Source organism: Protomyctophum bolini (genome assembly GCF_963924005.1).
Source record: "Protomyctophum bolini genome assembly, chromosome: 12".
Classification (NCBI taxonomy): domain Eukaryota; kingdom Metazoa; phylum Chordata; class Actinopteri; order Myctophiformes; family Myctophidae; genus Protomyctophum; species Protomyctophum bolini.
The window spans coordinates 21,805,557-21,822,321 of NC_137873.1; the positions used below are offsets into that span (position 1 = coordinate 21,805,557).

Consider the following 16,765-nt stretch of genomic DNA (forward strand, 5'->3'; position numbering starts at 1 on the left):
GGTGTGTGGCTCAGACGGTATAGCAGACGCATCCACACAAGACAGACAAGACATACACTACACAGTGCCTGTCCACACAAGACACACACACACACTCACCGGCAGGTGTACCTCTGATTGCGCTGTTGAGTGTTGACAAAACCCCCATGGCTACAGTAGCTCTCTGTCCCACTTAAGGTCCCATTATACTCAGTCGTATGCGCTGAAAATAACCGATCTACAAGCTCACAATGCCACACGTTGTGCGCTTGCAAATCTGTTATCCTCGGGACACCCTCGTGTTGATGATGAGCGTTGTGAAGTGTGTTGCTAATGACCATGCTAACTCCTAAGTACCACACAGAGACGCCGTTGCTCAAAGCTATAGAACCACTATACGTGTTCCTTGTGCATATCTCTCTGCATACCGTCGGCTGGGGCTCTGCCCTACAGACAGGATTATATGTGCATGGCTGCATCTCTCACTGACAGGTTAATCCCTTATAACACGATGACTCTGTTTCTACAGATACGTTCCTACTGTCTTTACAACCAGCCATCATCCACGTCACCGACCACATTACAACCTTAAACTATTCTTTACTCTGAGCTTGCACATGTACGTCCCTCAGGATAGGAGTGTCTGCTAAATGCCTAAATGTCACGTGCATGATTGTTGTAGTCTGTCACACAGTCTGACTCTGGATTCACAGTATGCTTTCTGTTATTAGCATATGACTGCTATTATGCTACGCTTGCTGTTATGACAATTAACTGTTTCTATTCTTTTTTTAAATACTGTAGATGAATAACGCGAAGAACCAGTCAACTTGATCATAAAGCCGAGAACCATAACAGACATTATAACACAATATGAATCTTTTAACATTGGCTTTGGTCCGCGACCCTGTCGGAGCTTCTTGCGAGACACTTTTGGTTCACAAATAAACATTGCAGCAGACTGTCACCTAATGGTGGACACAATGACAATGTTGAGCTATACGGCTGAAGAATATATAGCAATATTACTGACTCCATGTCTGTGTGCTGCTAGTTATGGAGTCAGCGCTAAGTGGTTAGTCAGTGTTTTTCTTTCTGTGTGTCAAACACAAGCCTAGCGTTGTTTTCCTGGACCCTGGACGGTTACATCAGCCCCTGCACGCCCCCACAGTAAACCTCACACATATCAAACCTATACCTTTGAGGGAAAGTATTAGAAGCCTATAAAGTTTAATGATACCATCACTTTGGACCCGTTCTCCTTCTGTTTGGTTCTCTGTTAGATGCAGTAAACGGCACAATTCTATCATGGAAACTCTGCTTCCTGTTCTGGTCATAGTAATATATTATAGCCCGTGGCTCCACGCAGGCGATTCAGTGGCACATTATACAAGAGTGAACATAGTCTTCCCTCATAGAGAACCATTGTCTTTATGAAAATTCTATTGATCGCCAACGTCCGAGAGATTACGTTGGCCGAGACTAGATTAAATTGACCACCATTACATCAATGAGTGATGCTTGGCCTATGCAGTATATACAGTATGTCCCAGTGGCATATGGTATACAGTACATGATTAAATGATGTAGCGTACAAGCCTATTTATGGGCCTATGTGTGTACAATATGGAAATGAAATCCTCACTGTAGGTGCAAAGCTGTAGATCTTATGTTTAAACGGGCATGTCATTATTATTATTTATAACACTTGCTACAGCCACATCAAGTATGTTGGCTTACATGCTCTGTGCATATTGCACAGATCTGTACATTATGTGTACAGTAAGTACTAAGTAGCTAAAGATATAGGTTTGCATAGTGTCACTCATAATAGAATTATGCCTGATTTATAGTTGGTTTGGCGCATTGTGTCGTGCATCTAAATAAAACACACGCGACATGTTGTGAGCTTCTAGAGCTGCTATTAGCGATCCACTACAGTCATACAAGTTAGTATAAATCAGGGCTTAATTGTTCTATATTGTTATATGTGCTGAAGACATGGCAACCTAGATAGACAGCTAACTTTACACAAGCCATAGATGGACAAGCCAGCAGCGCTATAGCTTCTCTGTGATTGAGAATGCAGTCGCTGAGCTGCAGAGACTGGACCATTTTTCATCATAATGATTCAGACAACATGAATGTGAGCCAATGACCCACTCATTAAACCATCATGAAAGCTATTGACCTATAGGAGTAAAATGGCCGCAGAGCGAATATGGTCAATTAACCCATGTTTGCTGAGCTAGACACACACACACGCATGTACTCACGCACGCAGGCTCACAAACACACGCACACACACACACACACACACACACACACACACACACACACACACACACACACACACACACACACAGAAATGCATAGATACAAAATGTCTCAGACACAGAAACTATATGGGCACATTGACACAAACGCAGTCATACACCCACACAGAAGCCGAAGCATATATCAGTAACACATTGTTGTATGCGTGTGTTTGCATGGCCTGTGTGTGATGCACGCGCACCATTTTGCTGTACAACAGATCTCATTGTCTCCAGAGGTTAGCTCTCTGGCGCATCAATAGCCATTGTTTGTTGCGCGTTCCTGACCACAAACTCTCTTTCACCGACACATTAGCTAATCCTGTGACAAGCCAATCGGCTAATGCAATTGCCAAGGAATGGAAGGTTAATGATGATCATAATGGTGACGACGAGGACGGTGACAACAATAGCATTGCCTATGGTTTACGAAAAGTGAACGAGGACCGATGCGCCATTCGCTGCTGACACCACGAGCCAATGTGACCTATCTATAGGGAAAGTCCCCAGTGAATAAATAAGTAGCATAACCAGGAGAAGTGCATGTCAATTCTTCATGAGGTCTCTCCACCCCTTAGTGCACTGGTTCTGGCCCTGGAACTCCCTCAGGGGACCCCCAACGGGTCCCTGAGGGAGTTCCAGGGGGTCCCCAGCTAAATGATAATTTGGAACCAAATGGACCATATGGGTCTGTAACTCCGAGAGTGTACAAATGGAACCAAATGGTTCCATTTGTACACTCTCAGAGTTAAATTAACATTGATTTTACAATATAAATTGAGGGTCCCAGAGATAGAATGCCATTAAATGGGGGTCCGTAGACTAATGCATGTCAAACTGGGGGTCCTTGAAATTAAACAGGTTGAGAATCACTGCTAGAGCCGTAAAGATCTTCTCTTATGGGGTCAAAGGGGGGTGTGTGTGTTCCTCCTGTGTCAGGGCGTTGTGCTGTGTGGTATGGCCTCCGGCCTCGTCCTTGGCCTGGCCTGCGGTCATTTCTCTGGACCTCACTGTCTCTCTCAGCTCTCCACCAACAAGGGAAGTGCCGTTGTCAAGGAAACGCTGTTTACTCTGAGATGTATAGCTGTGTGTCACAGGAGAGGAATAGAGGATAGACTAGCTGGCATGGCAGCTCCTGCTCTCTGTGTGTGTGTGTGTGTGTGTGTGTGTGTGTGTGTGCGTGTGCGTGTGCGTGTGCGTGTGTGTGTGTGTGTGTGTGTGTGCGTGTGCGTGTGCGTGTGCGTGTGTGTGTGTGTGTGTGTGTGTGCGCGTGCATGTGGGTGCGTGTGTGGGTGCGTGCGGGTTTGAGAGACAGAGAGATAGTGTGCTGTTGTCACTAAATCTGTGGATTTGTGTGTGGTGTGTGTGTGTGTGTGTGTGTGTGTGTGTGTGTGTGTGTGTGTGTGTGTGTGTGTGTATGCTCGCATGTGTACTGTATGTACAGGGTCAGAGAGGGCATTATTGGCATGTGATATTGCAAACACATGGAACCGCAGCAGTGCTCTCTCTCTCTCTCTCTCTCTCTCTCTCCCAGCACCGGTTGCAGTCTCTCTCTCTCACTCTCTCTCTCTCTCTCTCTCTCTCTCTCTCTCTCTCTCCCAGCACCGGTTGCAGTCTCTCTCTCTCTCTCTCCCAGCACCGGTTGCAGCAGTCAGTTTGAGGCCTTCGGTGTTGCATTACCTCCGACGCCCTTCCACTGTGATGACCTGTCTCAGCACACTGTCACCCTGACTCCACCTCTGTCAATATGCTGAAACCACTGCTTTACTGAGCAACGGCCAAGCCAGGGGAGATTTAAACTGTGGCTTCTGTCTCTGCAGTCAGGCCCAAAATAGAAGCCGTACGTACGGGGCTTTTGTCAGTGTGAAGCCAGCTATAGCGCTACTTTTGTGAGGGATGAAACAATGCCAGCTATTACCTTTTATGTTAACTACTTATACTGTATGCCCTATTAAGGGCTATACGTCATTGTACGATGAATAGCAAAAATGGACATTGTAGAACTGATGTGTTATTGTCTGATTTCTGCTTATAACGTCCAAAATAGGAATGCAAGGTTTAAAGTGAAAAAGAAAAAAAAACTTTAATGTTGAGATTCACTTGGATTTAAACGTATACTAAATCCTCCTCAGACACACGTTTTTCAATTGCCATTAGTGTGAATGCGACACTTATTTGACCCTTATTCGCCGCAGCACTGTGTTGTTAAAGATATGGCTAATAATGCATGATTCAGTCATTCCACAGGAAGCCTTATCATAGCCGCGAACCACACCCTCTTTCTTGTTGTCTGGGAGCAGGGCTGTATAGCAGTTAGTCACAATGACAACTCTGAGACCAGCCCAGGATTAGTTAGCTAGCTATAGCAGCCTCCGCAGAGCTGTAACTTTCCATTGGCCGTGGCCTGTGTGCCTTCAAAACAAAACCCCTCTCTATGTTCAAGGATACCTCATAATATCTTGTGCATCATTCATCACCGTCAACTGGTGCGAGACACTTCTGGCCGAGTGCCTTCGCAATAGTCGGCAAAGGGTGCATTCAGACCACGCTGTCTTTATTAGCGACCTGTTGCGAAAAGCGGATTGTGACTCATAACCCAGAAAGTAAAAGTCATGTGGTCCTGTGCTTCATGTCAGAATTTGTTTTTGTGCCGTTGAGGCGTACGCAGAGATTCTGGTGTCAGATGACCATGATGAGCTGAAGGCAATGCTCTGTCGACACGCTTTCCTCTCCTCCCAGACGCGTCATGTTCCTGCCACATGGTCCACAGAAATCACAGTGTCTCTCTCTCTCCTTTCCCTTCCTCCCTCTGTCTGCCTGTCTCTCTCTCCACCTTCCTCTATCTCTCTGTTCATTCCTTCTTTCTGACTCCATTTCACCATCTTCTTGCCACATGGTCAGGAGAAAACAACGGCTTGCTCTGGAAACGGTGGTCTCGGCTTCAGTCTGTCTGATCTCTCTGTCTGCCTTTCTCCACATATCTCTCTCTCTCTCATCTCTCTCTTTATACGTCTCTATCTCTTCCTCTATCTCTATCTGTCTTGTCATCCTCTAGCAGTCTTATTGACCTTGCACCAACTTGTTAGACCTTGGAGACTGAAGGAGTGTGCTACTGCTGCTGCTGCTAAGGATGCTGGGAGAGAGAGAGAGAGAGAGAGAGAGAGAGAGAGAGAGTGCTTGCTTGCCAGACAGACAGTCATATTGAGGGCACAAGGACGGGGGTTGAGTGGGGTGGAGGAGGAAGAGCTCCGAGGGAGGGCGGAACGAACTGGAAAGATTGGGGCGGCAACGGTGATACCTCCAGGGGAAGACAAAAAACTAAACTAAAAACAGACCAGACCGATCAAGTATGGATAAAAGTAATCTCTTTGAAAATGTACAGCACTGGGACGGATGCCTCGGAGACAGAAGGCAGAGACGGTTGGAGTGGAATTAGATGAAGGGAGCGGCTTTCTGACATGCAAAGGCCAGTGCGATGAATAAATCAATAGGGGAAGATAGAAGGATCCACGTCCATGTGTCTATACATGATGTATCCTAATGGGGGCCCATTATGGCTCTGAAGATGCCTCGCGCTGCGGCTCAGCCATTTCTGCCTATACCAGCAGCACACACCTGCTCTGCTGCCTTAAAGCACTTAAACCCTCTAGACCATTTTTTTTGATTCCCCATCTACGCCAATCTCTTTGCCAAAGATCTACTTGTAAACGGGCTATCTTTGGCTGATGTTCATGGACGCCGGGGTTCAAGTGGTCAATGTAGAAACCATGGCAACCGATTAGACAGTTAGAGCACATGGTGTGTGTGTGTGTGTGTGTGTGTGTGTGTGTGCGCACGCGCGCGGGGTGGGGGGGACTGTCAGCCTTTTATTCATCAATTTATCTGCTTTGATTTAAAGCGGCTCTATGTAACTTTTTTTTTTTATATCCCACGATTTTGTAACCCAGTTTTCTTTTCACCCAGTGCCAATTGTCTATTGTAATCCTGGGCGCTACACTTCCTCTGCCAACGTGGGGGGGCAGCGGACTGACCTCATGCCTCCTTCTATGCATGAGGAGTCCAAGCTGCTTCTTTTCACCTGACAGAGAGGAATTTCCCCGGCCAGTTCCTTTCCCCTCCATCAGGCGCCCCGGCTGGCCAGGCCGGGGGAGGTAGTTTTAGAGACCAGGATTACGGCATGTTTTTGTGAGGGTATCTACCCTAGGGGACACGGGGAGAACATGCAAACTCCACACAGAAAGGCCCTATCGCCAACCCCCGCCTCGGGTATGGGCACTGATGACGCGGAGGAGGGAACACGCCGCCAGTGCCCACAGCGTCCCCAGCGGGAATCGAACCCAGGACCTTCTAGCTGTGAGGCGACAGCACTACCAACTGTGCCACCGTGCCCGGCTCTATACATATAACTTGTATTTTGGTGGTTGTATTTTGTCTCCCCGCTCTTCTTTTGAGACATTTAGATTGTGTCAAAGGTCATGTCTCACCTAGGCACAGGATTTGACACGAATGTTGACCTGATGGTCAAGATTCAATTTCTCCCCTGAGCAAGCAGGCAGGCTCTATTATAGCTCAATGGTCAGCAGGAAACCGGGTTCGAATTTGGGGTAGAAGAGGAAAGTCTCCAATGCATGTTCTGATCATCATAGTCACACTATCTCAATAAATTGGACCTGGTTAGTATTCTCTCAATTGCTGATTGTTTATTGTACGAATGCAACTATCCATTATATTCTTCGTGATTATTCTATCGATAACTTTTTTCATGAATTGAATAATTGAGAAACACCAACATTTTATATTTTCTTATTTTTCATACACTGTACGAACAAACACAAAACTATTATTTTTATATTTTTGGGGCTTTTTGCCTTTATTGATAGATATACAGTAGCTTGACAGGAAATGGGGAGAGTCATGCTGGATTACCAGCCAAGGTGCCTGGACTGCTAAGCCAGCCAGGCCCACAATACTATTCTAACCAGTAAGACGCCCTAAAGGGCGAGGTCACGTGCACACATCCGCCTGGGTGACGGCAGACTGCTGGGCGAGCGCTGGCGCTTTGGCATGGGCAGTCAGATCAACATATGGAATGAATTCTGTACTGGCCATATATGGAGCATGTCTTGAGTGTACAGGATTTGATGAGGTTTGGCCATATATGGAGCGTGTCTTGAGTGTACAAGACACAGTGACACAGTGTCAGATCAACATATAGCATGTAAGAACAGGTCAGCTCCATATATGGAGATCTAAGGGTGGCAGCGGTGGCAGTGTCTTGAGTGTACAGGGTTTGATGAGGGCCCAGGTAGGGCCAGGCCTTCATTTATGGGCCTGTTGAGAACTCTAGTTTTCGCCGGCTGCCAGGCCTGGCTGCACTAATAACGTGATGTCACGAGACCTATGGAGGCGGCCATATATGGAGCGTGTCACGAGGCGTGGTGTCATGTGGCGTGATGTTCTGACAACCATATATGGACTATATGACTGACTGACGGGCGGACAGTTTTTGCAAGTTTTCATATACGGTCGCAAAAAATAATAATATATAAACTACTAAATCGATTAGTCCAAATAACTGCAGTTATTGACTGTGTATTGCGTGTATCCAGTTGAAGATTATCTCTAGAGCATAAATAATGACTACAGTAATAATCAGAGACACATAATATAAATCCCCCATACAATATGTTTGATAAAGTCCCTCCCCATTATGTGCGATGCTGAAGTGACGAGCAACTGAAACGTTTATGATTAAGTTTCATATCACACACCATAATGCAGCCTTGTAACCTTTCACCAGCAAAATGTTATTATTTACTATACCTTAATGAACCCTAGCGTCCCCTTTCTGGGGCGTCATTCAGAAAAGTAGCGTATCTGCAAGCATACAATGCATTGCAACGCTACTACCCGTTGGATTGACTATTTTTGGCAAAGAGAGCTGCTGTAGAGGGAAAAGGGTATTTAGGGTTTATTGACTAAAATGAATTAAAATGGATTATTTTCTATAAACAATTATATTTATTAATAAGATGAACTATTGCAGCCCTGTTTTCTTTTACTATATTTGGTATATTTGGGCAGTGTGAAAGGTGCACATCCACCAGCCTTATGAGAAAAGCTTATGGCAATAAACACATTTGAAAAAAAAAGTGGAATGTCCGCACACGATATAATTCTGCTCCCCGTATTTTTTATTTCAACCTATAAATACAACGTTTGAGAAGAAACTTTGTTTTATAGGTTGAAATAAAGACAGGGAGCAGAATTATATCGTGTGCGGACCTTTTTTCTTCATTCAGTAATTTTTTGGGTCCAGCACCGTATTCTGAAACTGGGATGTGCATATCGTTTTCCTGCTTTACAATAAACACATTTCACATCATCAACATGATCTGAGGTTGAAACCACACATCATGGGGCTCATACAGTAGGGCTACACAGACGGCTTTTACTAGACTATAGGCCGCCATGACATACTCATCTCAGCTGATGAACGAGGGAGTTCAGACGCATGTCCGGAGTAACATAAGCAAATAGCGGTATCGGTCTGTGTTTGCAGAGTTCCGCTTCCAAATGAAATGTCCACAGCAAGGAACACTTGACACCCGCTCTACTTCAGCATGCTTCTGCCATGAAGATGAGAAGCGGTCAATGACCACAGTAATCGTTTAATGACTTTGAAATCAGTTTATAGAATGTGATAATCCGCAAATGAATAACTTTCTTATGCTGTATATACTGTATGTGGAACAGTGAGACGGATATATACAGTGGTTCCATAGTGTCAAGTGTTTTGTGGCGAAGGTCTTTTCTGAGCCTTTATTTGACGGACAGTGGAGAGAGACAGGAAAGAGTAGGAGAGTGACATGCAGCAAACCGTCCTATGGCCAGGAATCCAACCGGGGACTTTCTGTCAGATATTAAAGCCTGTGGTTTTACACTCAGCTATCATGCTGCCCCTGCAAGTGTTTATTTTATTTTATTAAGCATTTGTTTATTTTGTTTATGTCCAAAGCTGTTACTTTTCAGGATTCAAATTCAAAAATAGCAAAAGTAGCAGATCGGCACAAGCTCGAAGCCGCGTTTGGAGCTTGTGGATCTGCTACTTTTGATGTATTTGTCTGACGCTGCACTGTAGTATGATCAAGGGTTTTAATTTACGGAAAAACACAAAAAGGCAAAAAGTATGGAGATAAGAGGTTCCTGCCCGACAGCAACAATATACTGATTGGCCTAGTTTCCCCTCTTGTGATACAGAAATGATATCAGGTGCGTGTGTACGTGCATGTGTATGTGTGCATGAGTGCCAGCTCTTATCATTCTAAAGGTCATTTCAAGCAGTACAGCTGGTAGGGGGTTGTTCTACGGGTCACACCAGGTGAAGCTAGGTCCATCTGTCTCTCTCTCTCTCTGCCTGAACATATATCGTCCACACTGCTGGGTCATCATGATCAGGGCTGGGCTGCTGCAGGGCCATATACAGGGCTGGGCTGCTGCAGGGCCATATACAGGGCTGGGCTGCTGCAGGGCCATATACAGGACTGGGCTGCTGCAGGGCCATATACAGGACTGGGCTGCTGCAGGGCCATATACAGGACTGGGCTGCTGCAGGGCCATACATGTACAGGGCTGGGCTGCTGCAGGGCCATATACAGGGCTGGGCTGCTGCAGGGCCATATACAGGACTGGGCTGCTGCAGGGCCATATACAGGACTGGGCTGCTGCAGGGCCATATACAGGGCTGGGCTGGGCTGCTGCAGGGCCATATACAGGACTGGGCTGCTGCAGGGCGATATACAATGTTGCATTCAGTATTGGATTGTGGTGCAGAGCTAGCGCTGCTGAAGGCACATAACCTGGTGTTCTAGCAAGGCACCGTCTCTGGAGAGGGTGTGGTTTACCCTGACCTTGTGATAAGAGGGAGAGAGAGGGGCCCCCTGGGACCCCAAACGTTCAGATTCCGGTTCGCAATCCCCCCAAGTGCAATATTCACTGGTGTACATAGGACACACCGGGTGGGAAATGTACTGTGCTGTCTGTAGCTTTCTCTCCCCGTGAACTGTGAATTATTTAAGGGTGTTGAAATGAAGGTAGAATAGTAAATATGATAACATATTGCACTGTACAGTATATTATTACGTTGGAAGTTCCCTTGCCGTTTGCGTCAGTGGCATAATCTAACAGATTAAATGGAGGTATGCACAAACATTATGGCTGATATTTAACCATATTAACCTTCACATCTCTATTTTGGGCAAATTTCCAGAGATTTCAGAATCTTTCAAAACGTTTTCACTTTTTAATTAAGGATCTAAATTGGAAACATTAGCAGATCTACAAGCTATTTTCCACTATTTGGTATATTGTTATAGTGGTATAGGTGTAGTAGAAATAATGTACAGAGGACACAGTGTACATTTGTGTAGAAGAGTACAGTTGCAAATATATACTATATTCCTTCAAGTGAAGATAGGACTTAAAGTTTCCCTGAGCTGAGGACAGATATATTTACACATGCAGAGACCTTTTTATACCCCCTATAAAGTGTATGCATATGAGGTGCTCTGCTCAGGTGGCACAGGGGTAAAGTAGCATTCTAGGTGTTGGAGTTCACTGCACATATACTTCTACAGGCTGGGACGGTGCCTGTCATGTTGAACGGGAGGAGTAGTACTGGTGATTGTGGGGGCACTTTCTATAGGGCTCCTCACTGGCAGGTGAGCCAGTAGGATACAACAGCAGTGGCAAGCAATGGGAGAAATTAATTGGCATAATGACCAAATTGTGTTAAAAAGAAAAAAGAATGGCGATAGTTTAAAAAAAGTAAAAACTGTAAAGTTTGATGTGCAAAATTAAGGATTTTGTATTTTGTGAAACTGCCTACTTTACCTGAAATGTGGCACGTTGCTCACTAAATGAGGTTGTGAACTGCTGATCGCACAAAGAGGGAAAACATCACCATGGGATAGTGTATTGCTGTCTGCTTCCAAAAAGCAGATAGCATGCAGATAACAACGAACGCGGTTTGTTTGGTCTCCCTCTACTCTGTATCTCTCTCTCACTTTAGCCTCTCTCTCTCATTTACTTTCCTTCATGTGTGTCTCTCTCTCTCTCAACCTCTTCTTTGCTCCTCCCCCTTGCCCTCACCTGGCGCTAAGCCCAGAAATGTTGCTGCAACTCTGCGGCCTGTCATTGGTTCCCGCTCAGCACACACCGCTTGGTAAGAAGGGAAATGACAAACCCTCCCTCCTGCCCTGCCTCCACTTCCCCCTTTACTTTCACTCTGCCTTCCTTCTCTCTCTGTCTCTCGTACCCTCACTCTCTCTTTTCTCCTCTCTCTAAATAGATTTGCCGTGGCCGGCTTTGCCATACTCGACTGTAAGTGATATGGGATTTGATTAGATTTTTCCTGCTTTGACCAAGCAAGTGGTGGAAAGCTGTGAATGGGCCACATTGTGCACTTGTGTCTCTGGCTGCAACGCGTGTGAGAGAGAGAGAGAGACTGTGTTGGTGCGGCGTGGCGTGTTGAGCCTGCGCGCGCATGCATGCAGTGTGTGTTTAGAGTGCAGGGCGGGTGAAAGTTTTATTTGTTTTAGCAGACACCCCTACATTGCTGACATTTTTAAATATTCTTCGTTCCCACAGCTGCATAGCTCTGCTGCGATGGCATGAGCAGAACAGCTTAGAAAACCGCTGCCAGGTCAGAGGGGAGCCGAGCACAACCATCAATCAGAAATGAATGGGAAGAAGAAATAAACTGCTTATATTCTTTGAAAGGAGATATCACTGGGCTAATCTCTTCATTTCTCTGTTTGCCTCCATCTTTCATTCTCTCTCTCTCTCTCTCTCTCTCTCTCTCTCTCTCCTTCTGTCTTTCTATTTCTCTCCTTTGCCTCTATTTCTCTCCCTCTATCTGTTTGTCTCTGTCCACTCTCTCTCTCTCTCTCTCTCTCTCTCTCTCTCTCTCTCTCTCTCTCTCTCTCTCCGCAGAGGAAGTGCCTTCCCTGACGTTTGCTGCAGCTTTGACCTGCTTCTACAGCCGAAGCCCCGCCCACTCCTGACCCGCCCCGGCCCCCCCAACCCCTGCCCAGCCTGCCTCGCTCGCTTGCTGCCCACAGTAACAACACGAGCGCAACAGGACAGCGACCACACCCTTCCGCGCGCGGCCAACGCCCAGACCCTGCTTGCCTCCAACCTCCGCACCCTCTCACTGCCCCCCCCTATCCCCCCCACGGCACCGCAGACAGGCTCCAGGCCTCCGGCGCTCGCTGCCAGCCCACCGCCTCCACCAGGCCAGGCCAGCTTTACCACAGCGAACAACAGCAGCCGCAGCATCTCACCCACCCTGCCTTGTTTAACTCTCGCCTTCAACCTTTTGAACCTCGAACTTGCCGTTCAGTTTCTTCAACTCTCCTATGTAGCCCGTACACACGGCTACCAAAGCCCACTCTCTTCATCGCACCCAGACAGAGGGATCTCGCTTCGGCTCTCCTCTCTCTCTCTGTGTCTCTGTGGCCTTGGGTCGTCGTCGGTGCCAAAGGTGAGACTGAGAGAGAATCTGGAAAAAGAGAGAGGGAGAGAGACAGGTCAAGGCCAAAGACAGTCTCCTGGATCTATTCTCCTTTTGACAGTCGGATCGAACAGGAAAATGACCCATTAAGCGCTATACGAGCAGAAACGTCATCCTGCAACATTTCACCTTTGTGTAACGCAAGCACTGCGTGAACAGTACGCCACGCAAATAAGGCCAACGCACAGCGTTGATTGTGGATTTAAAAAAAGCTGCTCTTCAATCACCCTTTAACCCAATTCACCTGGGAATACCTTTTTCTTGTGCCAATTTGTTGCCATGGCGATGAGCATGGCACACATGCGGGACACTAAGTGGCTCACTCTGGAGGTGTGCAGGGAGTTCCAGAGGGGCACGTGTTCGCGCTCCGACCAGGAGTGTAAGTTCGCCCACCCGGCCAAGAGCTGCCAGGTGGATAACGGCCGGGTCATCGCCTGCTTCGACTCGCTCAAGGTAAGACGGGAAAGGCCCCGCCGACGTCCCCCTGGCGGGAAATCTCCAGGGCATCGCCCAAATTAGGGCGTGAAGGATAGGGGCGAGGCAGAGTGAGGCATTCTTTATTCTGAGGCAAGAGAGGCAGGAGAAAATAGATCACGTTCAAACAGGCAGGTAGCGCGTGCGTGCGTGCGCGCGTGCGTGCACTGTGTGCGTGCATGTGTGTGCGTGCGTGCGCGTGAGGAATATAGCCCAGTCAGCAGAGTTCATCGGCAGAGAATAGCTGCGATGTGCACGGTCTATATATCATGCTTGAGTCTATGTAGGTTAACAACAACAGTAAGGGGTTTCCCACATGGTCTCGGTTATAGCGTCGCACCATCTGGCCTCAGCATGTGCGCCCTCTTGTCCGGCCTTCTTCTGGTCAGCTGACTGGAACATGTGACCCAGGGAAGCCAGTTACAAGCAGACCCATAGAGTAAGACAGATAGTTACGACAACTCCGTTCACTTCATGGGGCCAGGCTCTAGCTTCTACATAGACTTCTATTGAATGGGGACAACCGGAAGTTTACGGAATGGGCGTGCGCAATTACATGAACCACGTGACCTGCAGGCTGTTTTCTGCCCCCTCAATGTCGTTACTCTGTCTTCCTCTGTGGCTCTGGTTACACGCCTCCCCTCCACAGACACCAAAGCATTGTGTTATGGAGAGTTTAGTTTGTTTAGTTCCTCCAAGTGTTCATTTAAAAAAAATATATATGAAGTTAAATGAATGTTCAGCATGAACACTCAGCAGTTTACTCTGTATCAGCGACCAGACATGCTTCTAATTAGACTAAAACAGGATTGCATTGCTTCAACCCCACGTCACTGTCTCACAGTGTGGAAGTAGGGAAGTATCCCGCTGTTTTTAGGACCCGTCTCTCTCTCTCTCTCTGTCTCTCTCTCTCTCTCTCTCTCTGTCTCTCTCTCTCTCTCTCTCTCTCTCTCTCTCTCTCTCTGTGATACAGTGTGGTCGAGTGCAGATATGAGTGAGACTTGCACAGGAAATTCTTGCATATCGCTTTTGCTCATTCAAATACAGTTGCACAATGAATGCACAAGCTCACACAGATGCCCTGAGCATGACACAAGTCACACAACGCACACATGCACACACCAAAACCTGCACGTACACACACGCACACACACACACACACACACACACACACACACACACACACACACACACACACACACACACACACACACACACACACAGAAGAGTGCGGGGAGTAGCACCGCAGCTATAGCTCTCACTTCGTCTCACCACTTCCTGTGGAAATCTAGGGGCAGTTGGGGTGGGCTTATGAACTGTGTGTGTGTGTGTGTGTGTGTGTGTGTGTGTGTGTGTGTGTGTGTGTGTGTGTGTGTGTGTGTGTGTGTGTGTGTGTGTGTGTGGCAGAGTAATGGCACTGTATGCAGTTTTTCCATCTATTTTAAGTGCCAGCAAGAAGGCAAACACAAACTCTCTCTCTCTCTCTCTCTCTCTCTCTCTCTCTCTCTCTCTCTCTCTCTCTCTCTCTCTCTCTCTCTCTCTCTGTCTATCTCTCTCTCACACGCACGCACACACACACACACACACACACACACACACACACACACACACACACACACAATCTCTCCTTCTATCTGCACATAAGATCTCGAGAGGTGGTTGAACCTCGACCCTGAGTTTCCACCGAGTCCTTCCATGGTCATATGCGTGTGTGCACATACGTACACACACACACACACACATGCACACCTTAGACATGCCAGCATGTAGTGTAAGTTTTCCTGTCGGCCTGCAGGCGTAGTTTGCAGGTGGTTATTAGCAGTGTGAGAGCAGGGCAGGGTTAGCATTAGGCCAGTAGTTTGCAGGTGGTTATTAGCAGTGTGAGAGCAGGGCAGGGTTAGCATTAGGCCAGTAGTTTGCAGGTGGTTATTAGCAGTGTGAGAGCAGGGCAGGGTTAGCATTAGGCCAGTAGTTTGCAGGTGGTTATTAGCAGTGTGAGAGCAGGGCAGGGTTAGCATTAGCAGTGTGAGAGCAGGGCAGGGTTAGCATTAGGTGGTTATTAGCAGTGTGAGAGCAGGGCAGGGTTAGCATTAGGCCAGCGGTCGTGAGCTGACTCCCAAAGCTCTGTTTATAGCCAGATGTGGACAGAGGAACATTGTCTGTGTCGCGTTGAACCATTACCAAGTTTCCCCACAATGCACTAATGCCTGTGCGTGCGAGTGCGTGTGTCCGAGTCTGTGCGCGTGCGTGTGCATGTGTGCGCGTGCATTTGCGTGCTTGTGTGTGTGTGTGTGTGTGCGTGCACGCCTTTAGAACTAAAGCCCAGTCATAACGCACTGAAGTGAGCCTTGCAACAACAACACAGTGGAGTGTTGCACGCACGCACACACGCTCGCACACACACAGACACACACACACACACACACACACACACACACACACACAGACAGACAGACACACACACGCACACACACACACTCCCACACATACCGAGGCGCACAATCACAACCCAGATCAAAAGTACAGCGTTCCTCTTGGCGGTCTTAGTTGCCAAGGGCTAAAGTCCAGGCGATGACCTAACAGAGAGAGAGAGTCTGACGATCATCTGACCACATACAGACACAAACAAATGCCGCAACCGATTTGCTATCTGCAGACGGACGGACAAACAATGAAGGAGGAGAAGCGTGTGTGTGTGTGTGTGTGTGTGTGTGTGTGTGTGTGTGTGTGTGTGTGTGTGTGTGTGTGTGTGTGTGCGTGTGCGTGCATGCATGCTGGGAGGTTGGGGGGGTCAAGGCATGCAGGGAAGATGGAGGAGAGATATGTGAACGTGGCGGCGAGGCAATATTTCATCATGCTCTTTCGCGGTCGGCCGTTGGAGTTGCAGGCAGGAAGGATTGGACTTTTTTATTTAGTTTTTATTTTTTTCGGTGTGAAGTGCCGGGGCCTGGTTTAGTAGTTTGGACTATGTCACTGAGGCCTGTGTATTATTGGAGACAGGCCATTCCTTTTTTCTTCTTTTTTTTCTTTTTTAAATAAAAAACAGTTGGGTCTATTTTTTCCACTGGTAATGAGAAACAGAACGGTAGCATCTGAAACCTCACAGTGGAAAAGGGAGAGAGAAAGAGAGAGAGAGAGAGAGCTCGGAAGTGTTTGGTGGATTGCGTGCCGACCTGTGTTGGATACCAGGGGATAACGTGCGCTCGGCGTGTTCGCGAGGTGCAGAGTGAAGGATGATATTATGTGTCGAGTCTAAAGCACACTTTGCACAGCTACAAACAACAACAGTTACGTAGATCCAATAATGTTTACTGTGTGTGTGTGTGTGTGTGTGTGTGTGTGTGTGTGTGTGTGTGTGTGTGTGTGTGTGTGTGTGTGTGTGTGTGTGTGAGCGGGCTGAATGTTATTGGAACGGCGTTCTGTT

The 16,765-nt window shown here is 47.3% G+C and overlaps 1 protein-coding gene across 16 annotated transcripts in view; it reads left to right on the plus strand.

Annotated features, from left to right (window-relative positions):
- The window catches only part of mbnl1 (muscleblind-like splicing regulator 1), a 61,377-nt gene that overhangs the window by 7,640 nt on the left and 36,972 nt on the right, over nt 1–16,765 (plus strand). For 13 of the 16 annotated variants that reach the window (XR_013965056.1, XR_013965057.1, XM_080778257.1 and 10 more), the window contains exon 2: nt 12,288–13,320. The exons of 2 other annotated variants lie outside the window; for them this stretch is intronic. Coding sequence is in view for 12 of the 14 variants with exons in the window: in XM_080778257.1 (XP_080634383.1) it covers nt 13,147–13,320 (174 nt within the window). In the remaining 2 variants the exon portion in view is untranslated. Of the gene's footprint in view, nt 1–11,436; nt 11,518–12,287; nt 13,321–16,765 lie in introns of those variants that run through there. One more of the 16 variants, XM_080778265.1, reaches the window with a different exon arrangement.